General features: G+C 40.4%; 1 protein-coding gene across 6 annotated transcripts in view; it reads left to right on the top strand.

The window, feature by feature from the left end:
* The first annotated feature begins 23 nt into the window (after nt 1-23).
* The window catches only part of SKIC3 (SKI3 subunit of superkiller complex), a 52,887-nt gene continuing 25,560 nt past the window's right edge, over nt 24-27,350 (top strand). For 2 of the 6 annotated variants that reach the window (XR_012649073.1, XM_075021130.1), the window contains exons 1-23: nt 38-106; nt 389-494; nt 1,434-1,531; nt 2,038-2,181; nt 3,243-3,334; nt 3,987-4,062; nt 5,238-5,378; nt 8,623-8,721; nt 8,817-8,925; nt 10,745-10,885; nt 12,588-12,689; nt 16,214-16,347; nt 17,005-17,091; nt 17,181-17,284; nt 17,397-17,523; nt 18,714-18,893; nt 19,717-19,841; nt 20,292-20,545; nt 24,662-24,764; nt 25,559-25,735; nt 26,695-26,839; nt 27,007-27,085; nt 27,205-27,266. Coding sequence is in view for 5 of the 6 variants with exons in the window: in XM_075021130.1 (XP_074877231.1) it covers nt 1,442-1,531; nt 2,038-2,181; nt 3,243-3,334; nt 3,987-4,062; nt 5,238-5,378; nt 8,623-8,721; nt 8,817-8,925; nt 10,745-10,885; nt 12,588-12,689; nt 16,214-16,347; nt 17,005-17,091; nt 17,181-17,284; nt 17,397-17,523; nt 18,714-18,893; nt 19,717-19,841; nt 20,292-20,545; nt 24,662-24,764; nt 25,559-25,735; nt 26,695-26,839; nt 27,007-27,085; nt 27,205-27,266 (2,571 nt within the window). In the remaining variant the exon portion in view is untranslated. Of the gene's footprint in view, nt 107-388; nt 500-1,433; nt 1,532-2,037; nt 2,182-3,242; nt 3,335-3,986; nt 4,063-5,237; nt 5,379-8,622; nt 8,722-8,816; nt 8,926-10,744; nt 10,886-12,587; nt 12,690-16,213; nt 16,348-17,004; nt 17,092-17,180; nt 17,285-17,396; nt 17,524-18,713; nt 18,894-19,716; nt 19,842-20,291; nt 20,546-24,661; nt 24,765-25,558; nt 25,736-26,694; nt 26,840-27,006; nt 27,086-27,204; nt 27,267-27,350 lie in introns of all 6 variants that reach the window. The other 4 variants (XM_075021131.1, XM_075021136.1, XM_075021133.1 and 1 more) reach the window with 4 other exon arrangements.

The following is a 27,350-nucleotide window of genomic DNA, read 5'->3' as shown; positions in this document are numbered from 1 at the left end:
TCCCTCCGTGCCCGAGGGAAAATGGCGGCGGGCGCAGGAGAGTGGCGGCGTGTGGCCGCAGTGCGCATGCGCGCCAGCGTCAGTCGCCATGGCTGCTGGGGCGCTGGTAGGTGAAGGTGAAGCGGCGGGAGAGGGAGGGATGGCGGTGGCCCGGTTCGGTCCGGTCCGTCCTGTCTTCCCCCCGCCGCGACGGTCGGCGGCCCGGTCTACCCCCTGCTCGGAAGGGCTGCCGGAGCCGGGCCGCTTCCACACGCGGCCCAGGGGTGCCGGGCCTCGCCGGCGGGCCCGGCCTAGTGGCCCGTCTTTCCGGGACAGGGCTGTGGAGCCCACCTCTCTCCGAGGTGCCCGGTTTTGCGCTGACGTGGTGTCTCTTTTTTTTTTTCCGTAGGTGAAGATGGAGCTCAGGCTCAGAACTGCCAGCGAGGGGCTGTGTGTTTGGTGATCGAGGCGCCTGTGACCCCTTAGGAACCAAACTTATCTCCAGCAGCTGTTAAGTAATGCACGTTTGACAGAGTTCTTTGTATTTTTTTAGGCTCTGAGGGAATCTTTCAAATCCGCTCTCTTTCTTTGTCCGTTCATTATAAGTTTCTCTCTAGGCCCTTCATCCACTCCTTATTTCTTGCTCTTCAGCTGCTAAAAGTTTTTTTTGTTCTGCAGCTTGTCACTTTTTCAGTCTCTTTCAGTGCCTGCACCAGCAGTGTTGTTTCTCAGCCTCATCTCGTTTAGGCAGTTTTGACTATGGCGTTTTCTAAAGTTCGTTTGAGGCAAAACGTTTACCGTATGCATCAAAATAGTGCATGATTATGTCAGACTTCAAAAGCATGAATGCCTCTTTGATGTGTCCTTAAACGCTTATTCTTTTTCTCTGTCAGTTATAGTCAGAAGCAGAGTCCTCTGTAAGTGCATGTGAAGGGAGAGGGGCATTGTGGACCACACCTGAACATAAGCGACAGGCTGGCCATGGTGCTGCCATAGGTAGCACACAAGAAAAACTTTGATCCTTAGGAACCCCTTGAGCACATGTCCAGTGCAATATGCCTCTTAAGCACAGATCATTGCTTAGTAATACCTCTTTTAAAAGAAACTATATGCAGGGTGTCTTCACAAGAGTCTAACTAGGGTGACTGTCGTATCCCACCTCTCCTATTTAAATTTATCTTAAACCTTAACAGAAATTCTCTTCTGGGATAGCTACTTTGTGTCATTTAACTGTTTGGAATATTGACTTAATCCTGCAGTGGAGCTAAGCGTAACTAACTAATTTTAACCATCTTGCTTGTTTTCAGCAGTTTTTAGTGATGTATGGATTTTGGCATATTGCACTATATTTCTGTGTTTAAAATACTCTCTGTGCAATTACAGTAGGATATAAACAATGTTTTGAGTTCACCGTATCTTTTTATAATGACTGACTATATGTCATTTTTACTTAGTAGCCACAATGTCAAATAAGGAGGTGAAGGCGGCATTGAAGAGTGCTAGAGACGCAATACGAAATAAAGAATATAAGGAGGCCTTAAAACATTGCAAGGTAATTAATTTTTTACTTGGAAGTTAATATTTTTTTGCACATTTTGTTTGCTGTTCCCCTGCCACTACAGCTGTATAGTAATGCAGAGGGTGGAGCACCTTACTGACGTAATAGCTGAGGTTGATTTCCGGATTTAACTTCATTGATCATTCATGTTAGTTACCCACACGTAAACTTCTATTCCCCTTCCTTTTGCATTTGCTTATATGTGGTGATAAGAATATTAAGTCTAGAACAATAGAGATAAAAATCCATTTCTAATCTAGGCCTTGACAGGAGTGCTTTAATTGCTGAGCTATAGATATAGTTACTGGCAGAACACTTCAGATATGAAGCATTCTTTGGCATAAAAAGCTGAAGTTACTAATCTTAGCCTTTTCCTAAAAATTACTTATCTTCTGATATTACCATGTAGAATAATTTACCAAACTAATGATAAAACTCAATATGTGGATCCATAAGATGCATTTAATTCATCAGTTTCACTTAAAATTGTGTATTTCTAGGCAGTCTTGAAGCAAGAAAAAAATAATTACAATGCTTGGGTATTTATTGGCCTGGCAGCTGCTGAGTTAGATCAGCGTGATCAGGCCAAAGGAGCATATAAGAAGGCTATTGAACTTGAACCAAACCAGTTACTGGCATGGCAGGTACGTGAACGTCCAGACTCACTTTTTCTTTCCCTGAAAAGTGTCAGCATAGAGTTAAATACGGGAACAAAGCACAGCTGAGACTTGAATCGTGTTTTCTTGAGGACATTAGTTCTACTGAAGCTTTCGAGTAGCTGAGGTTCATATTTGTGTGTCCAAAGCAAAGCCATGGGTAGCTGCCTATGTCTAGCAGGGTGAATTTTAGTTTCAGTATATTTAAGTATGTATTTCATGTGTAGACTAGATAGCAGTAAAACATGCAAGAGAGAACACGAATTCAAACAGAGTAAATTTGTCCATGCTTAGGAATTTCCATTCTGGTAGCTCAAGAAACATTTGACAAGGCTTCTGTCATAAGAGAGAAAATATTTTATCTCATAGCTTATTTTTCCAGCTTCCAGCATTGAGTGGATTGTTACTGAATTATTTTGTTGTTGCTTAAAAACAATAGTATACATTTAAAATAGCTGTGTGTTGGGTGATGTGTGTATGACAACCCGTAACAGCATATTTTTACTACATACTGTTACGTTATTTGGAGACTTGTGAAGCATAAGGTTGCGTATTAAGTCTGTCTCTGATACCAACAATTGATATTTTTCTAAGGTAGTAAGGTTTTTAGTATTTTCAATATAAATACCTTTTAAAAATATAACTATTGGTGCCTGATTTCAAGGTATATTGAAATTTCCTCAGTTTTGCAATCATTCTGGCTATCTGTTCCTATACAAGATGGTCTGATACTTGGGTATAGATCTTTTATCATGTGATTTAGTGTGCTTTGTGTATTGTCTGTTATGCAGACAAGCTTATGTAATATATACAAGTTTCAAGTAGTTGTTGGTCTTAGTTAAGAAAGTGAGGAAAGCTTTTAATTTAAAATAAATGGATTCAGAAGGGTGTACAGAAGAATCAACGTAGATTCTGCTCAGAGATTACTACATTAACACTTGACCCCACTGAAGGCAATGGAATAATTTTTGTAGGCTGAACTTACAGTGTTCTAACACACAACTGTTGACATAAAATCTTACTTATTTTTTATCTTTTTTTTTTTTAAGGGATTAGCAAATTTATATGAGAAATCTAACCAAACAGATGTCAAAGGAGACTTAGCAGAGGTTTACCAAAAGCTGTTGGAACTCTGTGAAAGGTAAAGGATATTGAATACCATAATTCAGTCCAAGATTTCTAGTTCTCTGAATGCCATTGCTCATACACGGGGCAGGCTTTTATTTTTAAAGCTTTGCCATTTCAGTGGGTCAGCACTTGTTACTAAGGTTTTCTGTACCTTAAGTTTCTTGATCCTGTCCCTTTTGATAGGGCAAAAACTCTTGGAATAATTGTACTTGAGGTTAGTAGTTCAGAGAATTCTATGTTATCCAATGTCCTCTGTCTAAACTCACTGCCTCAAAGAATTTAGCTCTGACAGTTCATTGTCTGCATTAATAAGTAGGCTTATTTTTCTCTGCTTTAAAATCACAGAATATATGTCATCCGATTCATATAGGTACAGTTCTAAACAAATCTAACTATCAGCTGTCACTGTAGCTGACTGGAGTGTTCAATTTGTTTCCGTAATTTGAAAATTGTTCAAAAAGAAAAGTACAATCCCTTAAAGCAATTTTTTTTCACTCAGTTACAGCAGCAATGAGTAAAACTTTTAGGGCTATCTGTAGTATTTATTCTAAATATTTGTTTGGTCACTGAACCTACTAACAATTGTCAGAATTTGAAAAACATTATACTATTTTATGGAAAACTTGTCATGTTTATGTGGGATTTTCTTCTTTCCTCCTTTCTAGTGGTGACAAGCAGAAATGGTGTGATGTATGTAACAAACTTGTGGAACTATATCATCAAGAAAAGAAATATTTAGAGGTAGGTTGAGTACTTTCTCTCTGCTAGAAAGAAATTCCCATTTCATCAGAACTACCTGCTTTTCATCAAGGAATCCCCGGTTTTTGGGGTCACAGACCACTTAAGATCTCCTTGTGTACTACAACCAGGAAGAACTGATTTTAACTATATTCCTTTCTTTTCCACTGTGTAAGACTTGGACACAATCCATTAAATTGACAATGTTAGTATATAGGCTGAAAGGGTGGAACATCATTCTTCTGTGTTATTTCTGGAAGTCAAACGTGATCCCAAATGCATATTTATGTGCAGTAAGTGTGAGCCAGGTGTCCTTTGCCTAGCTTGGCCAGTTCTAGGTATCTGATTAGCCCTTCACTGGTGTGGTGATCCCTTCCTAGTCTGTCCCTGGTACTTCATGCCAGAGGGTAAGGCGGAATTTGTACACAACCTGAACTTGATTGCCTGCGCTTATGCACTGCATTCCACACACAACGATAAGAGGAGCATAGCTGCTCCAGGGCAACCCAAGCTTCAGCCCACCCAGCACTCCCAAAGTCTGTGTCAGCGTGACCACTGCAGAAGTAGTCGTGGGTCTTGTCAGTTTACCACCAGGTGGAGCTGTTAGATGCCTGTATGGTTCAACAGCAGCCTTGCCTGTAGTCTCTGTAGTAATGTTATGTCCCTGTTTCTGCAGTTACGCTGTTCACTCTTCCTTTACTCTTTAAAAAGGTTGCTTTCTTACAAGGTGATGCATGGTCTTACTCCATGTCATCTTCTCCCCTTTCCTCCAGCAATGGAAAATGAAAAATTTTACATATCACTTAGCATCAGGCTGAAGACTATTAATTAGCCTCTTTGTATACCAGTTTCTGAAACTAAATTCAATGCTAATTGTTTAGCACATGAAGGCAAAGGCAGACTTGCTCTGTGTGCAACAGCAAACCGCAAGTTAGGCTTCAGGGTCCTATTTTCTCTTTTTCAGTTCTGTTGATTTTTCCACACTGGAATTTCATCATGGACTGCTGCTGTTCTTCTCTTTCTGTTCGTAGTGCTGTAGATCCAACATGGCTTGGGTAGGGCTTTGGGCAACCTGGTCTAGTGAAAGGTGTCACTGCCTATGGCAGGGGGGTTGGAACTAGATGATCTGGAAGGTCCCTTCCAAGAAAACTATTCTATGATTCTGTGATTTGTTCCAGGTGGCTAAAACATGGCAGAAACTCATACAAATGAAGCAGGAGGAAGGTGCAGAAAAGGCAGAGCTTCATCAGCTTTGGAAGAAGATGATCCAGTTACTGAAAGACAGTACACAGAATAAGTATAATAAGACTGAACAGTTGGTAATGTTTCTCACTCCAACTCATCTAAATACATACATACATACAATGCAGCTAAACTTCAAATGAAAGCTTAAAACCCTTGCAAATCTTGCGACTATTTGTCTCATTAATGTTCAATGGTACTAAACTTCTCAGGAAAAGATGGGCGATTTTACCTTCTGACAAAAACAGTGAGGGTGCAGCAGCCTGAGATAAGGCACCTAAATCCAAGGCACCTGGAACTCCTTCATTAACTGCCTCTTAAGCTTTACAGGAGTCCAGGTTTGCACGGTAGCACAATGATGCATTGTTCTACCTCTGTATGTTATGAGAAGCATCACTCATAAGCTTTGACAGTGTGGTGGGTTGACCTTGGCTGGACACCAGGTGCCCACCAAAGCCACTCTATCACTCCCCTCCTCAGCTGGGCAGGGGAGAGAAAATAAAACAAAAAGCTTATGGGTCGAAGTAAGGGCAGGGAGATCACACACCAGTTACCATCACAGGCAAAACAAACTCAACTCAGGAAAATTAATTTGATTTGTTACCAATCAAAATCAAGAGTAGGGTAATGAGAAATAAAACCAAATCTTAAAACCCCTTTCCCCCACCCCTCCCTTCTTCCCAGGCTTAACTCCACTCCCAATTTTCTCTACCTCCTCCCCCCGCCCCTGGCAGTGCAGGGGGACGGGGTATGGGGGTTGAGATCAGTTCATCACACCTTGTCTCTGCTATGCCTTACCCCTCAGGGGGAGGACTCCTCACTCTTCCCCTGCTCCAGCGTGGGGTCCCTCCCACGGGCGACAGTCCTTCACGAACTTCTCCAATGTGGGTCCTTCCCACGGGCTGCAGTTCTTCACAAACTGCTCCAGCGTGGGTCCCCCACAGGGTCACAAGTCCTGTCAGAAAACCTGCTCCAGTGTGGGCTCCTCTCTCCATGGGGCCACAGCTCCTGCCAGGAGCCTGCTCCAGTGCAGGCTTCCCACAGGGTCACAGCCTCCTTCGGGCATCCCCCTGTTCCAGCATGGGGTCTTCCCCGGACTACAGGTGGATACCTGCTCCCCCGTGGACCTCCCTGGGCTCCCAGGGGGACAGCCTGCCTCACCATGGTCTTCTTCACGGGCTGCAGGGGAACCTCTGCTCCGGCACCTGGAGCACCTCCTCCCCCTCCTTCTTCACTGACCTTGGGGTCTGCAGAGTTGTTTCTCTTACATATTCTCAGTCCTCTCTCTGGCTGCTGGTGGTGCTGCTCATGTTTTCCTTTCCCCTTCTTAAATCTGTTATACCAGAGGCACTACCTGTGTCACTGGTGGGCTTGGCCTTGGCCAGCAATGGGTCTGCCTTGGAGCTGGCTGGCTCTGGCTCTGTCAGACAGGGGAAGCTTCTAGCAGCTTCTCACAGAAGCCACCCGTGTCACCCTCCTGCTACCAGAACCATACCACACAAACCCAATACCATAGTTCAAGAAACTCCCTCTGCTTTCCTCTCAGGTAGAAGAGGTAGCTGTGCACTGTTTTTCCATTTCTTCATACAGAGTGCTTATCCTAGATATCAGTGTTTTGGTTCAAATTTTCTTCTGTAGGTTTTAAGCTCTTGCTTTTTAGGAGAATGTCAAAGGTAATTGCAGCACACAGAATGATCATGGATTATACTGATTCTGTGTTCTCTATGCCCAAATTTAATTTTACCTGATTAATCTCTCTTGTAAGATGAACCTACTTCAACAAGAAGGGTGTAAATTTCTCCGCACCAATCTGGTTGGTAGCAGTGCCCCAGAAAAGTAGAAAATACAAACTGAAATAATTTCACACAGCGGAAAATTGAATCTAGATCTCTACTTTTTGAGAAGGCAAATGCTTTAACTTCGGAGCTATTATAGAAAAGAGGTGCTGTGGGCAGCACTGCTTTCTTTTCTGGGGACAAGAAGTTTAAAAAAGAAGAAAAGTTGCATGAATACCAGGAACGGGTTTCACATGCAAATCTGCAGTTCACTTTACTGCAGTTTTGAGTAAAGCACCTGAACCTGGAAGCATGTGGCATTGAAGGCAACGTCCTATTCAGTGGAATAGGGGAGAGAATTACAAAAAAAAAGTAAAACTCCTGAGACAAGATAAAGACAGTTTAATAGGACAGAAAAGAAGAAAATAAAATGACAATAATAATACAAGAATTGGAATATACAAAACAAGTGATGCACAATGAAATTGCTCACCATTCGCCGACTGATCCCGTTAGTTCCCCAGCAGCAATCTGCCCTCTGAGCCAACTCCCCGCAGCTTATATACTGACGTCACACAATATGGAATATCCCTTTGGCCAGTTTGGGTCAGCTGCCCTGGCTGTGTCCCCTCCCAACTTGTGCCCCTCCAGCCTTATTGCTGGCTGGCCATGAGAAGCTGAAAAGACCTTGTATTTAGTACAAACACTACTTAGCAACAACTGAAAACATCAGTGTATTGTCAACATTCTTCTCATACTGAATCCAAAATACAGCACTATACTAGCTACTAGGAAGAAAATTAAGTCTACCCCAGCCAAAATCAGGACAAGTATGAAGAAGAATCTATGTTCTTACAAATTCTGCCTGTCTTATACCCACCTTACATTATGAAACTGTATATTACTGCTTCATCTTGTACTAGACAGTTAATGTGCTTTGGATCCTATCTGAGTACTACTTCATGATAAGGGCCTTGCTTTGTGACTTTCTCTGTTCACAGTACTGGTGTAAACTTAATGAGTAGGATCCAGATAATAACATGTAACTATCCACTTAACTATGAAATGGCTGGAAGGCATGTCCTGTGAGGAGCAGCTGGGCACTCTGAGTTTGTCTAATTTGGAGAGAAGGAGGCTGAGGGGCAACCTCATTGCTGTCTACAGCTTCCTGAGGAGGGGAAGCGGAGAGGAAGGTGCTGATCTCTTCTCCCTGGGATCCAGCAACAGGACCTCTGGGAATGGTTTAAAGCTGCATCAGGGGAGGTTCAGGCTGGACACTGGAAAGCATTTCTTTACCAGGAGGGTAGCCCAACACTGGGACAGGCTTCCTGGAGAGGTGGTCGATGCCCCATGCCTGTCAGTGTTTAAGAGGCCTTTGTACAATGCCCTTAATAACATGCTTTAACTTCTGGTGAGCCCTGAAGTGGTCAGGCGGGTGGATTAGATGATTGTTGTAGGTCCCTTCCAACCGAAATAGTCTATCCTATGAAGATAACATTTTCCTAAAGTCATTGTTTGTTGCACTCCTAATTATTTCTCGTTTCAGCTTTTGACTGCATTTGAACATGCAGTGAACTCTGCTGACACTGTTCCTGGTGAAGACCACCAAAATCTTTACAAGGACTTTATTCAGTGCTTGTCAAAAGTAAGCTTATGTTAATCTGTCTTCATCAGTGAATAGTTGTAATAGTTGACATCTGATAATTCACACAAATAACTATTTATCTTTTTCCTTTCAAGTTTCCTCATGAAACAGCTAGGTTGGAGAAGGCCTGTAAAGATATGATGGTTTTGTATCCTACTGTGAGTTATCCTTTAGAAGTACTTTGCTTGCATTTTGTTCAGTCAGGTGAGTAGGATGGATTTAGACATTTTTGGGGCTTAAATTATTTCTTTTACACCTAGTTTTGTGACAATCTTTTTACAAGCTTTTACCCGTCATGACCCAACACAAGTGCACTGTTTAATTCTATGTTACATTTCTGCCTGTCTGGAAATGAAAAGTGTTTGGTCCTATGATCTGCTGTTTCCTAGCTCCGTAATTGAGTGGTGACTGTAAATTGGCAAAAAACTTCTGCGACTTAGGTCCAACTCTGGCAATGTACACAGTTGCAAAGAAGGAATGCCTTACAAAACTTGAAAGCAGCTTCTCTGGATAAATGAAGGTTAGCTTCTTAAGCTTAGAAGAGGGAATGGAGAATGTTAACCAGTGCTCTAAAGCTGAGGACAGGCTACACTTAGATTATTCCTGACACAGAACACCTCTCTTGGCAAAAAGAACAAACATTTGTGGGACTGTCTTCAAAAAAATGCCTGGTGAATAGGCAATAGACAGATCTGTTTAGATATTTGTTCTAAGTAGAAAAGGAGAATCTGAGGGGAAAAAAAATACCATGGTGTGTTCAATAGTGCAGGGATCTGAAAGTATACAATTGCTGTTTTCAGTAGTTTACTAAACAACACTGCAATAGTGTTGGACACTTTCTCAGGGTTTTCAGAGATAACTACTAAATTTGGGTCTTTCATTTTATTGTTTAAGGCATCAGAAGTTGTTTTTATTTCTTTTTAAAACAAGGAAAGAAAATTAGGGAAGAAAACCCTCTGGTTTATATAAAGAGAAATAACTTGCAGTTTAGGTAGAAGAACGCCTTTTCCAGTTTTGAAAGTAAGCTTCGTGGAATAACATAGCAACATAAAATGAGAGGATTTTTCACTTTGGTGAGAGAGGATGAAGACAAATGAGGCCCAGACTCTCATTTCCACATAAGAATGCTTTACAGTTCAGAGAGGCATGCAGAAACTAATTTCCAAAGGAAGACGAGCATCTCGTTGGCACAGTTCTTATATACCAATGCTCTGACAACATCTCACCATCCCACAGCCATCTTGGGGTGGGGAGGGTGATGCTTAGGTTTTTAGTAAGGCTGTTTGTTTATATCTGAGTCATTCCAACCATGTTATGGTCCTTCATGCCCCAAACTTGTTGGCTTGTAACTCAGATACATTATTAGCCACCTTTACCAAATACAAATCAAAGGCAACCTTTATGTCAAATGAGTCCATAATTTTTTAAAGAAAATAATAGTTTAAAGTCTGTTGCTGCAAGTCACAACAGTTGCTTTCAGCAAGGACTGCCAAGTCTACTATCACAGCTAAACAAAAGCATAAAAAGTGAGTAGCATCAGTTGAAATTAAGCCAAGACATTAAGTTACGTGGTTTCACAGCAAGACTGTTTCAGCAAGTTCATCACAGAAAATTTGTAGGTACACAAGGCCTACTCTGGAAGGAAATTATTTTGTTTTATTTGTGGCAGATTTTGACATGTGGGCATTCAGCTAGGCTTACATAAAAAGCATATGAAGGAATTAGTTTTTGTTAATAAAGGCAGTATACCTGTAGTAATTTAACACAAATGGTTAAAAATTCAGATTTCAGACTGACAGTTTATTTTGTTTGGTGGTACTGGGTATTTAGATTACTGATTGTTTTTTGGGTTTGGTTTTGGGGGTGGAGACTGATAAGTATGTAGTACCTTTCGAAAAAAGTTTAGTTATTAAATTCATTACTTTGAGCTCAAAGGATAAGGGTCATATTTATGTAAATAAGATATACTGTTGCATTTTTTTAAATCTAAAACTCTGTAAAATATTTCTTTTTCTGAAATCAGGTACTTTGTCGGAAGAGGCTCTGCATTATTTTTCTAAGCTTTTGGAGATGGACGCAAGTAGTGGTCCAGGCATCATTGGTTTTGGTATAAAATGCCTTCAAGAAAAGAAATACAAGGAGGCTATTAAGAGTCTTACTGAAGGTAAATGTATAAAAGGAAGTATAAGCACTCTGTAGCTTGAACACCAGCTAGTTTATGCTGGATATTTTTGGAATCTTACAATTGTGTAATACTTTGCCAGTTCTAAGCCCAGCTAGATTTAAAAAGAATACTCAACACTTTCTCGATTGGTCACTGAAATAATAAAGCTTTAAGTATATCATCTCTGAAGTCTTTCATTGCTATTACAATCAGCTCTGTAGTATTTTAGTGTGATCAACTTCAAACTTTTTTTTAATCTGATTGTTACTGGGGAGATACCTAGATGAAGCAGTAAATACAGCAATAGCAATTAATGAAGGAATGTGGAATTTATAAAGTAAAATATAATGCAGCTCCTCTAATCTAGTCATTGCATTTCTGTACCTGAACAAAGATGACTTCCCTTTAAAGTTAAATCATTTTAAGACCTCTTTAATACTTACATTGGGTAAACACTTGTATTGGGTATCTGAAGAGAAATATTGGAGGTTTGGGGTTTTTTTTTCAGTCACCTGATTTTCTGATGAGTTGGCTTACTGATCTGTAATTATCTTGCTTGTATTGAAATGGCAGAACTCTTTGAAAATGATTCGTAAGTATACTAGCGGGAGAATAAGACTCTCCACTGTCACTGCACTGGCCATGGAAAATTCAAAACAGCTTGCTGAGAAAGCTGGGTAAATAACCATTTGGGATCTAAGCAATCAGGAGTCAGTCAGGCTATGCTGGCGTATGCTGCATCCTTTCACCCAGGTTTAGAATAAGATTGTTTCTGAAACTGGATTTCAGGATATTCTACAGTATAGTACTGTAGCTTACACACAGTGATACAACATGTCTTGCTTAAAATCTGAAATAAAAATTTCAGGTGCTTAAGAGGAAAAAGTCTTCCATGGAAAGCAAATTCTTCTGGCTTAAATGCTATTGGATGTTTTGACAGAACATACAACATGTTTTTGATGAATATATCTCCCAAATAATTTTATTTTTGTGTTTTTACTTTTATATGTAATACTCCACTCATGAAGGGGAGAATGCAAAGGGCAAGGCTCTTGGTATAGTCTGTAAATGTCTGAAGCTTAGAAATAACGTCTTTCGCAGTAAGCCAAGTGTTTGCATTTTAGGCATTGAAGCTTCAAGGCATTGTTTAGCAGTAGTATACATATATGTATCTCTCTTAGAAGAACAAATTCAGTTTTTTTACTGAATCTTTAATTAAAGCAAGTTTATCAAGAAGATTCAGTGAAACACTCTTGCCATCATTCTTTTTCTGTCTTGAAGTTCTATAGGCCTTTTCTGGTTTCTAAGAAAAACTGAAAAGTGATCTACAGGCTGCTGATATTAATGTCTGATCAAAGTGAAGGACTTTTTTCTTTTTGAAACAGAGGTGCACCTTAAGCCAGTGTTTTATATTTCCTTACTTTTTTCCCTTTTTCTTTTTTTTATATGTAATGTTATATGCAAAACTAAGCCTAACAGAAGCTTATGTGCTCCTTAGTCTTTGCCTTACTGCGTGGAGGCCTGTATGTCTAAAACAGTTTAAAATAAGACTTAAAGAAAAAAATTAACTGCAAGTCCTATTATCTGATCGATAATATGTTTTTGATGGCATTATATGGCAATAAAGCATCTGCCAGCTACAGTGTCTTTGCAGCCATAAGCAACTTTTTTCAGTGCCTTTTTAAAACTCTTCTTTTATTAGGTTTGCAGAAGACTAGCCAGTGTCCAGCAGCATGGTATTATTTGGCAGAGGCACAGATGAAAATTCACAAACACAGGGACGCTGTCCTGTCCTGCAATCAAGGTAACTAACTGCGAGCTAATAGAAAGAGTAACTGTGGGGGTACACCACTTTATGTAGTCCAGCCAATGTGGCCTTTGCATGGTAGATCTGAGTTAGCAGCAGTCATAGTCCTTTGCTTTTTGCAGTCTCATGGCTTATGCTGATGTCCCCTGCTTCCCTTGGTTTATGACAGCTGAAAAGCACCTTGTGCTGCTTAGCCTCAGCAAAAGAGAAGATATGTCACTAATCAGAACCTGAAAGCTGTCTGATTGATATTTAGAAGGTTTGCTTGCTCTGATGTGCTTCTTCAGCTGGTGGTTGACCAACTCCACCAAACAGCAGATAATTGCCTGAAACCACAAGGGTAGGTGTCACAAATTTTTAGTCTGGTAGACTTCATATTTAGACTTAAAAGATAACATTCTATTCAAGTTAATGTAAAATGCAGAAATGTTGTGTAGTGCAACTGCATCTTAAGAAACTTCACTAACTGTAAATCTTCATCTGCACTACCTGGGAATGAGGGCAGTTATTATGATCTAGTGATGCATATCTAATCTGAATAGAGCCATTATCTGATGGTTATACATGAAGGAGCAGCCAAAGTGGACTTTTTTTCTGATAGGGACAAGTGCAATGAAAAACTTCTCAGTAAAGGCTTGAAGAAGTGAAAGTATGCAGACCTGGCTAAACAGTCATGGGAAATTATTAAAAGCAAGGGAAAGTACTTGCCAGTGAGGGAGATTCAGAAGTCCTGTAAATTTGGGCAAAGGAAATGTGAAAACAGAACAAAGTAGGTAGAAGGAAATTTATTGCAGAAAGAATGAAAATAAGGTGATTCTTTTCCATCTATGTTCAGTGTGGAAGAGCTCGGGATGACTTCTACTCCATGACCCTTCTTTTCAGGGGATTCATCAAACAACTTGTCTGTGATTCTAGCATTAATAGGGGTTGTTATAAAACAAGACAAGAAAAATTAGCATTAAGGAACTATGAGATACTGACCTGGGAATTGACTGAGAAACATAAAGATGAAGTTGCTGAAGTACTAAGGGGTTTATGTAATTGCTTGCTTAAACTATCTTGGCATCCAAATGCTTGGAGGTAGATAATGTGACCCTAAGTTTTAAAAAGGGTTCTAGGAAAGATCAGGGAAACCACCACCAATTCTGATATGTTAGTGCTTGAATTAGTTAAAACTGAAAGAACGAACAGAGTTAGGGAATTTATGGAGAAGAATTGTACTGAGGGATAGACGTCGTGGCTTTTGTAAAGTAAAGTTGTTGTTTTTAGAACTCCTTGAAGGAGTTTACAAACATGTAGATAAGGGAGATGTGATATAGTCTTCTCTGATTTCCAGGTGGTAATTGATAAGGTCTCTTACAAGACTGTTAAGGAAACTAAGCAGCCTTTGGTTAAGAAATACAGTTGTAGCATGGAGTGGGTTTTGTCAGTTTTAAATAAATTAAAAGCTAGAGCACAGTATAGTAATAAATGTCTGTTTTCAGGCTGGAAAGAGGCATGCCTGACATTTTCACCAATACCTGTGTTGTTCATCTTCTTTTCTAGTTGTTATGAATGTTGAGTAGTAAGGTTATAAAGTTTACTGCTATTCAAAGCAGACTGCAAAACTCTTAAGAGGAGATTACCAGAGTGGGTGACTAGGTCTTAAAATAATTAATAACATTCCATAGTCTTAAATGCAAAATCATGCAGTTGTGGGAACAAATGTTCCCACAAAGCTATCCTACAGTCTTGCTGAAGTAGAGAGCAGAAAGGTCCTCATTTTGTATGAAAAAATAGGATGGTTTCTTTCCCCTTCTATGCTTTACAGGCAAGTCAGATATTAGGAATTACAGGGAAGGGAATGGTTAGTGAAACAGAGCACCAACATGCTGTTGCTTTAAGAGCTTTAGCAGCATGGTGAAATCTGTGCATTTTTAGTACTCATCCACCCCTTCTCAAAAAGAAAATAGTAGTATAAGTTAATAGACTAGTAATAAGGATGATCAGATGTATGGAAAATGCAGCATGTAAGTAAATAGTCTGTAAAGTCCTTTTCCAGCCCGGAGAAGAGATGATTCTGAAATCTGTGACGTTGCAAGTGATGTGGAAGATAAAGATCAACTGTTTTGTTTCCCTGTGTGAGGTCTAGTTAGTACCAAATGAAACTAAATGCTGGCAGGCCCAGTACAAACAAAGTAAGTTTTGTTTCTCAATGCAAGGTGTAAGCTAAGCTAAGCTATTGTGCGTTGTTAGAAGATGCTGCTGATGCAGAAAGTTTCCTTGAGTCCAGAGAACGTGGAAAGTCAGAGAGAATTCTGGGGAAGCATTGCTTTATGCTTGGCCTGTCTTACTGGCTGTGTCAAGTCAGACAAAAGTTCATCAGATGTGAAAATAAACATTGTTAATTGAGTTACTCAGAAAGTTCTTGCTTTTGAAGAATGCTGATGCTCAACAGAGATGCCCTCATTCTTTGAGGTGAGATTATACTGCATATTGGAGAAGTAATCAATACTGTATAGAAAGGTACGAAGTTACCCTTGCACAGGCACAGAGTTAAATCCCTGGTTTCAGTAATAATTTTTCTTTAAACACTGAAGTGTAAAACAACTTGTTTATTGAAAGGCCATTGTTTCTTCAGAACATAGATCGGAAAAATATAGCATTCCATTTATAAGGCCAGCAGCTAGAAGGCAATCAGTTTCTCCACATGTCTGAGAGGACCTTTCTAAAATCAATTTAACTTTTAAACTTCAATAGATAGAAATTTTACAGAACAATTTCTTCAACATGGGGAGAGCAGTCAAAAAAATTGTTCTATTAAGTGGTGCTTTATTAGACTGAAAAATTGTAATTAACAAGTGTGCTGGTTTTGGCTGGGATAGAGTTAATTTTCTTCCCAGTAGTATTATGGGGCTGTGTTTTGGATTTGCACTGGAAACGGCATTATTAACACAGGGATGTGTTAGTTATTGCTGAGCAGTGCTTGCACAGAGCCAAGGCCTTTTCTGCTTCTCCCCCCACCCCACCAGCAAGCAGGCTGAGGGGGCACAAAGAGTTGGGAGAGGACACAGCCGGGACAGCTGACCCCAACTGACCCAAGGGATATTCCAGACCATAGGACATCATGCTCAGCATATAAAACTGGGGAAAGAAGGAAGGGGGGACATTCGGAGCTGTGGTGTTTGTCTTCCCAAGTCACTGTTAGGTGTGAATAGAGCCCTGCTTTCCTGGAGATGGCTGAACACCTGCCTGCTGATGGGAAGTGCCGAATGTATTCCTTGTTTTGTTTTGCTTGCATGTGTGGCTTTTGCTTTACCTGTTAAACTGCTTTATTTCAACCCATGAGTTTTCTACTTTTACCCTTCCAATTCTCTTCCCCATCCCACTGGGGTAGACTGAGCGAGTGGCTGGCTGGTGCTTAGTTGCTGGCTGGGGTTAAGCCACGACAACAAGATTTAAAAATACTGGGAACAGTGGTGCTCTTTGTAGTTAGTTCCTTTTTCTGTTTTTACTTGATGAAACTTTTCTCTTGTCAACAGCTCTTGAGGCTCTTGGAACTCCTGAGGGTCCTAGTCTTCGGTGGAAGAACCTTATCCTTCAGTTGAAAGCAGAGGCTTTGATTAAAATAGCTGATGCTGATGCTGCAGAAGAAGCCATTAAAGCACTTGAGCAGGTATTTTCATTGACTAAAATGTATATATTTTTATTATTTTAAAAAGTGCTCTCATCTTTCTGTACTAATAAATCAAGCTGTGTATTTCTCCCCTTGCCTCCTTTTTACATTATGTGTGGTTTAGACAACACCTGCCAACTATGGTGTAATCCAAACACTCCTTCCTCCTCTGTTGTTTTAAGCTTTGCTATCTCTCTTTTGCATTCACAATTCTGATTTTAGAAGCTGTCACTTTTGACCTTGTCTGGTCTTGCTCAGTGCTGCTGGCTTCTTGCTACTTTTATGGCTGTTGTTCATTTTAATTTGAATTATTGTTACAATCCTAGTTGCTGTGTCCTTCATTCACCTGTCATTAGTCATGAACAAGAGCATATTACTTTAAGATCAAATGCGTAAGCTTTAAGCAGAAGTTGCTTCCCCCCCCCTTTTTTGTCACAGTTTCATTCTTCACTGTTTAGACTTCTGTACCTTTGTCCTTGCTCTCTGCAATCTTTTACCTGCTATCCATCAAAATTATTCTGTCTAAGGCTTCTCAAGCATGTTCTATCTAAATGTTTTCTTGTCTTTATCTTCATGCAGTCTGCCTGCTTTTGATATCTTTGATTCCTTAATCTTGGGAGAGGATAACTTGGTCATGTCTATCACTTGGTTTTCTAGATTGTGGATGCAAGCAGTGATCCGGTGGTTTTAGCCATAAGAGGTCAGGCTTATCTAAACAAGGGTTTAATGGATCAAGCTTCAAAGGTTAGTGCTGTATTGTCCTTCCTGTAAGCTAAGTCAAGTTCTTGGTTTCATAGAGGATATAACTAGGGAAGAATTACATCCTTTTGCAGATTTCACAAGAGCTCCTGTTGTCCCACCCTGATCTGGCCGAGTCCCATGCTCTAGAGGGTTTCATCCATTATTCCCAAAAGAACTATGAACAGGCAGAAAGAAGGTAGATTTATTTTTTTCTTTCCTCTAACAGGGAAATGTGGGAGGAGAATAGCATGTAGTGTTTTGCAGCTTTTGAGAATTTGTCTGATTTGACCTCTGTTCCTTTTATTCAGTTTTCTAAATGCTATTGAAAGAAAGGCCGAAACTGCAGAGTATCATCATTACCTGGGGCTCACATACTGGTTCATGAGTGATGAGACAAAAAAAGACAAAGGAAAAGCACTCACTCAGTTCTTGAAGGTAAAAAGGCTGCTTTAACAATTCATGTAGAATTAGTATTTTCCTATATTGGAAACGAAATATGGAAAATACACTGACTGGAATGACAGACTTAAGTATTCTACTTGTTACCATTTACAAGTTTCCAGAGCCTGTAAACCAAGTTCAGCTGTCAAAAAGGCACTGCAGGGAGCTGTGCAGTTACTTGGAATCTCCCTGCTTTTGTTTTCCTCTTTTCACCTAATTCTTGAGGCCTTTGATTTAGCCAGATGTAGTGGTGATTCTCTCAATCTTCTCTCCTTGAGGGCTGTAAAGTTGAGGCCTCTAGATGACCAGCGTAGGTCTTTGAAGACATTTTGAAATCAGGAGGGCAAAATTCAAATTGGAAAAAAAGTGAGGAAGGAAAAAAATGAGAACAGTGTTAGAGTTTCAGTGTCTGGCCAAGGAAGTAAGTCTGCAAAATCCCCCAATTTATATACTTTTCCTGATCTTTGGGTTTTTGGTGGTTGTGGCTTTTTCTCTGAGCATAGATAAGAATGTGAATCCAAAAGATTTAGTCTGACATCTTTATTGGAAATATGGAATTATACAAAATAAGACTCTAGGCATTCTAAACATGCCATATAACTTCATGATAAGTTTTGGCAACTCAAATCAGTGCCTAGTGTTTGCACTTCAATAACAGCAGAATATACTAGAGAATGTAGTTGAAGTGAACAATACTTTTGGTTCTAAACTGTTTTACGTAAGCTTTTTTTTTTATTATTGTCAAAGCTGTTTTCTGCTGCTTGGGGTCTGTGGGTTTCTTAAGTATAAAGAAATCTGCCAAGTATGTCTGAAAAGGAACTTAAACTTTAGAAAAGCCTGAAGTTAATTGTGATGTAATATGGCAAGAATATGAGCATAATGGTTGAAACAGAGTAGAATATGAAAATGACGAGATGTAGTAAGGAATTGTTTTCTCCTAGCACAACTAGCTAATTAGTAATTCATATACAAAATGCTTTGTGTCATGAGGTTTGTAGCAGATTCTGCAAATATTTAAAGCTCGGGTAATCTCTGGAATCTTAAAGTTTGACTACTCAGATTTGTCACAGAAGGAGCTTAAATAAGTTGATAAGCAGAGATTGAACAAGTAATTATCACTGGACCTGTCCATCAGTATAATCCTTCAGAATGCTGTCTTATATTGTGTTCATATTTCCTTATAGGCTGCAAAACTGGACAGCTACTTGGGAAGTGTCTTTTGTTATTTAGGTAACTACTACAGAGACATTGCTGGAGACAAAAGTAGAGCTCGCGGTTGCTATAAAAAGGCTTTTGAACTGGATGGAACCGATAAAGAATCTGGAACAGCAGCTGTAGACTTAAGTGTGCAACTTGGAGACATGGTAGTCTATATTCAATGCTTTGGATTACTGCTATTTTGTTTTTCTGTTAATCTTGCTCTTTGAGCAATCACTTCAGGTTTCCTCTGTATTTGAGAATAAGATCTGAAAACAGATGTTCTGTCATTGCTTAGCAGCTTTCTTAGTTGGACCTTGTTCAATTTTATGTTTCAATTCCAAATTAAATCTATGTGGGGAGAAGGGTGGGTGAACCAAGCATAACATTGTAGTCATCACATACGTGATTTAGATGAAGGATTTTTTCAGTAGGGAACATGAAGAGAAAGTTAGTTCTCTTTTCATATTTAACTTGTGCCACATGTTTTCTCCACCCCCCACCTTGCTGCTTTCAGGAAAAGCACACAAAGTCATCAGAACATTTAAAAAACAATTCCTATAGCATTGTACAGAAAGTTGTTAGGCTACAATATTACAGAGCAAGAAAGCCACCCATACTTTGACAGATTCGATTTAAACATATGGAAAGTCAGTCTAAGTATCTGACTTGCTGCAAATACTTGTATCCTTCTCTAGTTTAAAAAAAAAAAGTTAAAATTAATATCTACGAAACTGCAGGAAGCTACTGTCTATTTGCAAAGACGGGTACATAAGAAATAATCATGGTTTTAGATGTGATAATTTCCTTCTCTAATCTGCCACTCAGCCTGCCAGCTTTAAAAAGGCCCTGTAACATTTCTTCATTACAGTAATTAACAGATTAGACAGGTTAATGGTTTTCTGGATTAGCAGTATTCTTCTTTAACAAGAACTGTGTTCTTTGCACATGCATATGTTTACTAACCTGGCATTTTTGTTGCTTTGTTAGGACACTGCTCTGTCAATCCTGAATGAGGCAACTGAAAAAGCAAGTCCTGGCACAGCAAAATGGGCCTGGCTTCATCGTGGACTTTACTACCTGAGAACTGGTCAGCCGTCACAAGCAGTGGCTGAGTAAGAGAACTGTTCGCTAGTTTACGTTTAAGTAATTTTCTATAAATTGCAATAAAATGGTCTTTGATCTTACAAGTTTTGGAAGTTAAGTTAGCTGATTATAGGAAGGCTTGTACTAAACAATGGGAAATGGGTCTGAGCAAGCTGTGTCTATCTTCAGTTCCAGAATTAGCACAATGTAGTCTTTTCAGCACAGCAGTGTTCTGTACTAACAAGCCTGGTGACAGGCTTGTCATAGACAGCACAGTATAGCACTGAATAATGAGCCAAGATTAGGTACAATGTCTAAGCTTGTTTAATGTGCTCTGAAGATGAAAACACTACTGTGCTGTGTTTAAAAGTTCTGTATAATTTTGTGTTTCTGTTCTGAGAATATACAATGCAAGAAAATAATTTATGTTAACTTGTATCATCTTTTGTTTAAATAAATTTATATCTTGCTATCTTCAGTTTGCAGGCAGCTCTCAGGGCTGATCCAAAGGATTCCAACTGCTGGGAGTCTCTAGGGGAGGCTTACTTGAGCAGAGGTAGCTATTCAACAGCTCTAAAATCCTTCAGGAAAGCAAGTGAGCTGAACCCAGAGCTCATGTACAGCATTTACAGAGCTGCAGCAGTTGAGCAGATTCTAGGCAAATATGAAAATGCTATAGCTACCTATCAACAAATCTTAAAGAAGACAGAAGATTATGTGCCTGCACTGAAAGGTAGTATGTCTGAATTTGAAAGTATTAACTCTTTCTCCCTCTGCACACTGTAGTGCTTAAGTCTTGTGGAGAGGTTCTTGGTGTATTGAGGTTTGCCTGCATGGAAAGATAGGGTTGGATTTGGGGTATATAGAGCACTGTGATCCCCTGCATGAAAGCTAGTGTGTAGTAGCCTGCAAATATCTAAAGAGCTCTTAAATCATGATGCATGGGAGTGATTACTTCTTTTTCAAGTAAGTAGGAAAGGTAATTGTTCCTGTGGAGCTACCAGGCCAAATGGGTGGAAGAACTGAAGATAGGTAGAGGAAGCCAGCTAATGGTGTTGCAGTTTCACCTAAGCAGTCAAACTGGCTCAACAGGCAATGAAGTCAGGCTGCCATTTCAAAGCAGAGTAATACTATATATGGCTATACTATATGGGCTATACTAATTTTCTGCTGCTCCTGACCATGCCTTCCTCACTCCTTGTGTTAGCTCTGATGATTCAGACCCCTCTGAGCTTCTTCAAGTGATGAAAAATAGCAGTAACATATCTCAAGAGGTCTCACAAGTATTAGAGGTGGCAGTAGGTAGAGGTCTTCGGTATGTAGCTGGGACCAGAGAGAAAGGGGGGAACTGGAACTCTGTTCTGGTGAGAGAACTGTGATTCTCAAGTGTGGTGGGTTGACCCTGGCTGCATGCCAGGTGCCCACAAAAGCCGTTCTATCACTCCCTGCTCCTCAGCTGGACAGGGGAGAGAAAATATAACAAAAGGGCTTGTGGGTCAAGATAAGGGTGGAGAGATCACTCACCAATTACCATCACAGGCAAAACAGACTCCACTTGGGGAAAATTAATTCAATTTATTACCAATCAACCAGAGCAGGGTAATGAGACATAAAACCAAATCTCAAAACACCTTCCCTTCACCCCTCCCTTCTTCCTGGGCACAACTTCACTCCTGGATTCTGTACCTACCCCCCACAGCAGCACAGGGGGACAGGGAATGGGGTTTACAGTCAGTTCATCACTCATTATCTCTGCCGCTTCATCCTCTTCAGGGGCAGGACTCATCACACTCTTCCCCTGCTCCAGTGTGGGGTCCCTCCCACAGGAGGCAGTCCTCCACGAACTTTTCCAATGTGGGTCCTTCCCACGGGCTGCAGTTCTTCACGAACTGCTCCAGCATGGGTCCCTTCCATGGTGTGCAGTCCTTCAGGAGCACACTGCTCCAGCGTGGGTCCCCCACAGGGTCACAAGTCCTGCCAGAAAACCTGCTCCATGGGCTTCTCTCTCCACAGATCCACAGGTCCTGCCAGGAGCCTGCTCCAGCACGGACTTCCCACAGGGTCACAGCCTCCTTCGGGTACATCCCCCTGCTCCAGCTTGGGGTCCTCTCCAGACTGCAGGTGGAGATCTGCTCCACCGTGGACCTTCCTGGGCTGCAGGGGGACAGCCTGCTTCACCATGGTCTTCCCCACGGGCTGCAGGGGAATCTCTGCTCTGGTGCCTGGAGCATCTCCTCCCCCTCCTTCTTCACTGACCTTGGTGTCTGCAGAGTTGTTTCTCTTACATGTTCTCACTCCTCTCTGGCTGCCTTTTCTGTGTGCCCTGCAACTTTTTTTCCTTCTTAAATACCACTATTGCTGATGGGCTCGGCCTTGGTCAGCCCCAGGTCTGTCTTGGAGCTGGCTGGCATTGGCTCTGTCAGACGTGGGGGAAGCTTCCAGCAGCTTCTCACAGAAGCCACCCCTGTAAACCCCACCCTGCTACCAAAACCTTGCCACACAAACCCAATACATCAAGTTATATAATATTTGGAGGATATAAACTTTTGATAGCCAATGAATAACTGTTTGGTTCACATTCTTCCTGCCACTTAGTCTTCAGTCATTCTGACCCCATACATCCATCTGAAATAGATGCTGTTTGCTGCTTGGTACTGGTATGAATTTTTAAGTTACAGGTGTTCCGTTGTGTGTAAGGCCTTTTGATTTTGGGGTGAATGTAAGCTGATTCTTGTAAGACTAAGAAGTGTTGGGTTACTACTGCAACAGTAAGGTTTTCATCTGAAAGGGCCACAGGGTGGTTGTCCGTCTACCTCCTCCTGTGTAATTTTGTCACTTGGAGATTGCCAGGCTGAAGTGACATGGCAAAAGCTCCATGATGGAGTTGGAGAGTGTTGTGGATGGGCAGTTTTACTAGTTATAGGGCAAGAAGCTGACTGCAGCAGCAGTTTGCAAAGGTATTGTATAGAAGTGTGCATGTGCATATGGCTTTTTTAGTGTCTGTAGGTGACAGTTGACAGCGTTACCTGGTATAAAATGCTTAGAGAGGACATAAGCACACAGTATCAAGGTTTCTCCCCTGCTATAGTTGCCTCTATACTTATTTTTTTCTTAAATTTCCTAAATTTTCTCTCATAATCCCTCTCATCCTAATCTCTGATTTGTTAGCTCCAGATCCTACTTCAAGTCTTAAAACAGTCTTCACCTTCTTAGAGACTGTTCAATATTTTGTCTGGTATGCTATCTTTTGTGGCCATTCTTAAAACTCTGAAACATACATCGGTGTTCTTTTGGTACTGTTCTGATCAGTTTAGACAGTTTCTGAATTGAGTTGTTGGAAGCATAGTCTCCTACTAGGTGAAAGAATGACTATAGTCTTTTTGATGTATTTTATTTTTGTGTTACTATGTGGTATGTTTATTCTGCCTCTGCTCCAGCATATCTTTTAATGTGTAACTTTGGGGAATAAAATCAATTTTGTTTTTAGATTACAGAGCTTCTTGACATCTGAGAAGCTCATGATCTTGGGACACAAATACCTAGTGGGGACAAGATAAAGGTGCTTGCAGAACATGGCTGCTGGGATTAGTAGTTTGGTAAAGGTACAGGGTATGATAGCATGAGGGAAGTAGCTTCAGAACTGTGAAAATAATGCTGAGAATGAGTGGTACTCATAGCCAGTGACTTACTGCCAGACAGAGGCAGTGCTGGTGCCAGCAAGAGTGTAAACCAAGCAGTTATCTTGTTTCCAAAATGCTAGAAGTGGTGGCATTAGATGCAGTTCCTTTTTAACAGTTCGATTTATTTCCCTATGTGGTGGGTTGACCTTGGCTGGATACCAAGTGCCCACCAAGCCTCTCTATCACTCCATTTCTCAGCAGGATGGGAGCAGAGGAGAAAATAAAATGGGAAAATCTTGTGGGTTAAGATAAATGCAGTTTAATAAAGCAAAAGCAAAGGCTGTGTGTGGAAGCAGAGGAAAACAAAAGATTTATTCTCTGCTTCCCGTCAGCAGGCGATGTCTAGCCACTTCCTGGGAAGTAGGGCTTCAGTATGCTTAGCAGTTGCTCCAGAAGACAAATGTCCTAATAACAAATGCCCCCCCCCCCTTTCTCTTAGCTTTTATTGCTGAGCAGACATCGTATGGTATGGAATATCCCTTTGGTCAGCTTGGGTCGGCTATCCTGGCTCTGTCCCCTCATGAGATCTTGCCCACTCCCAGCCTGCTGGGTGAGGCGGGAACGTTGGAGAGACAGCCTTGATGCTGTGCAAGCACTGCTCAGCATCATCCAAAACGCTGGTGTGTTATCAACGCCTTTCTAGCTACCAATATAGAGTACAGTACTATGAGGGCTGCTATGGGGAAAATTAACTACATCTCAGCCAGATCAAATACACCATGTGAAGTAAATTCTTCAAGTCTTCTTCAAAGACTTCCCCTTTTACCTACCTTGACATTCATTCTTCTTTTTGTGTTTTGGCAACAATTTTTCACTCTTATGAACAGAAAGTTGGTGTATTTGTCAAAGACTTACCAATGCCAAGCAGATTTCTCATGAGGGCTTTACTTAATATTTGAGGACAAACCCAAAGCTTAAGTGCTATGGGTTTTATAATTAATCAGGTTTATCTTAATATTCAAATTATTCTGCAGTTCACACTTGACAGGGTAGGTTAAAAGCAAAGTCTCTGTTATGAGCGCTGTGGGTCTTTTGATTTTGGTGTAACCTGTGCAGGGCATAAATCTTTATATCAAGCAGAACACTGAGCAGGCTTCCACCCCTCCTCCTTTATCAAGCATATCATAAAATCATCTCTTTTCATAGAGGATATTTTCTCTTATTTTCAGGACTTGGTGAGTGCTATCTCCTGCTGGCAAGATCAGCCCTTGATAACTATCTTGATAGGAAGGCTGTGGATTTCATAGAGCAGGCTCTTGAATTTTTTACAAGGTTAGTACTAAATATTCATTTATTTAATTTCCACTGGGATTGTGGGTTGACAGGCAGAAGAATAAGTGTTTCAGCATTTTCAGTTAAACTAAATCAAATGGACCAGGCTTCTAATCTAGAAGTAAGAATGTGCTTATTGAAATGGTTTGTATAATACATTCTGGACTTATGCTGCTTAAATGAATGGTAATTATGGAGTTTTGTTTTTTCTGTTTAAAGATACAGTCATTTGATTGTAACACAAGTGTGAAAAGACACACAGTCTCCTCCAGCAGTCCTCCTGTATATATGGGGCTGGGAGGAGGGGACTTCTACCAAAAATGGTGGATGAGAGCAAATTGTTACTTCTGTCCCTCAATCTTTTTGTTTTGCATTTCATGCAAAATGCTTTACTGTCCTAAATTAAATCTTGGGATAGCTGCTGTTATAGGAGAAGGTCCATCAGATTTCTGCAGATGAGTCCTGTCAATATAATATGATAGTGCTCTGAAATGCAAGAGTGGGTGTAGTCAGTTGACATGTTGATAGGTAATGGCCAGTTTTCAGAACTGACTCTTAGTCCCAACAAAGTTGGGATATATTGGCATTTTGTAGTTTCTCTTTTTTTGGTTATTTTTGACCTTTAGACCTATAGCTTGAATAGGAAGAAAACTGAATTTAAAAAAATCAAACAGCATATTGATTAATTAAATTTGAAGTTTTGTTCCACTTCGAAGTAGCAAACTCTCTTTCAGAAAAGGATATTGAAGTGTCTGAATGGGTGTTATGTGGGTTTTCTATATCATTAATTACAGGGCAACAAAGCATCATCCTGATGTATCTTGCCTCTGGAAACTGCTCGGAGATACCTGTACTAGCGTGCATGTTATTTCACCAACCAAAGTGAATGTTCAAGTTCTAGGATCCCTTCTGGGTAAAAATGCAGGCAAACAGATGCTGAAGAAGAGCGAGCTGCTCAGACTGGGAGGAAGGTAATAATTTTTTGTTATCAAGAGTTTCTATGCAGCTTGAGACTCTATAAAGTTTTAAGTATTCTAGACTATTTCATTTCTAGAAAATGAAGGACACGCTGATCTGTCGACACCTGCATATTAAGCAAAGATAAATGAGGCGGTAAATAAAGTCTCATGCTTCTTCCAAATTGCACTACTCATTTCAGGGTATGTTTCCTGAATTGCCAGAGTGGCTGTCAACACTTCATCTAGCACCTGCTCTTCTCCTTGTTTCTGTCTCCAGAGCATGGCTACATCCTGCTTGTCATTCAACAAATTGCACCTCTAAATGGAGTGGTTGCAGTGATTGCTAATTCTCCCAGGACTACTAAAGTCCAAGATAATACTTTACGCTTTCTGTCTGTACTTCTTCCTTATAAAAATGTCATCAAATCTTGCCCTAGGTGTCGGGTCTAGAGTACATTGGAAGAGGGAATTCCTTGTTTCTGGCCCTGGAAGCTCATGATGGTAGAAAATATTTGTAGTATTTCTGTAGCCTCTTTTGTGACTCCCTCTGAGCTTTGTGCAGTTGGATGTGTAAGGCAAGAAATGCAGCTGCTTAGTAAATCTCAGCCACAATAGGTGAAGTGAAATACTTCCTAGGGGAGGTCTGATTAACTGTAAAAATGACTGATGTTTGTTTTAAGTAAAAGCATGCATATTGCAACTGACACAGCTTTGATTTAATGCACATCTGTGGCTTCACAAGTGGTGGGCACTACAGACTGCCTTTAGACCAGGACAGATTCTGTGAAGATAACTGTCTGAATGAAAATCAGTTAGTTGTTGTTTGCTTTCTATTCTTGTCTGGTTTTGTTTGTATTTATGCATGTTTGCTTTGTTTAGGTTTTTAAGCACTCTTTTGAATGTTTTTTCATCTTTCTGCTCTTCATGTAGAGAGGCTTGGAATAATGCTTCTGTGATTCATGTTTCTGTAGGTGTTACAGCAGAGCTTTACAATTGATGGCTTTGCCTAGCATATGGTGTGATCTTGGAATAAATTATTATCGACAAGCAGAGCACCTCACAGCGGTGGGCACTGACATGAATGAAATCAGTGAACTGCTAGAGAAGTCTTTACAGGTATTGCCTGGTTTTCCTGTTACATTCTTCAAAATCTAAATTGGTGTTGATGCTTATCTGCGTACTCTTTCTATCCTCAATAAAATCTACATCTCTGAATAAGTAAGTGCATAAAGTCTTAATTTTTGCTCTTCTAGTGATATAATCCACATTTAATTTTCTTCCAGTGTCTCAAAAAAGCTGTGAGGCTTGACAGCAAAAATCATCTTTATTGGAATGCACTTGGTGTAGTTGCTTCCTGTAGTGGTAAGTCTTCAGTGAAACCCCTAGCTCCATAATATCTTAAATTAGAAGGCAACTTGACTAATGGTGTTTATGAAATTCAGTTAGATCTAGCTCTCCTTTTTTTGTTTTCCCCCCGCCAGCTATTGGGAATTATGCTCTTGCTCAACATTCGTTCATCAAATCTGTTCAAGCTGAGCAAATCGTAAGTGCTGTAGGCAGCTGCCATCTGTTTCAAGTGGGCATTTAAAACTTTTTTCCCCGATGCAGTGTTATTTTTGAATATAGT

This window comes from Buteo buteo, chromosome Z (assembly GCF_964188355.1).
Source record: "Buteo buteo chromosome Z, bButBut1.hap1.1, whole genome shotgun sequence".
Lineage (NCBI taxonomy): Eukaryota > Metazoa > Chordata > Aves > Accipitriformes > Accipitridae > Buteo > Buteo buteo.
The sequence above is the reverse complement of the archived record's forward strand: the minus strand, read 5'-3'. Positions and strand labels throughout refer to the sequence as shown.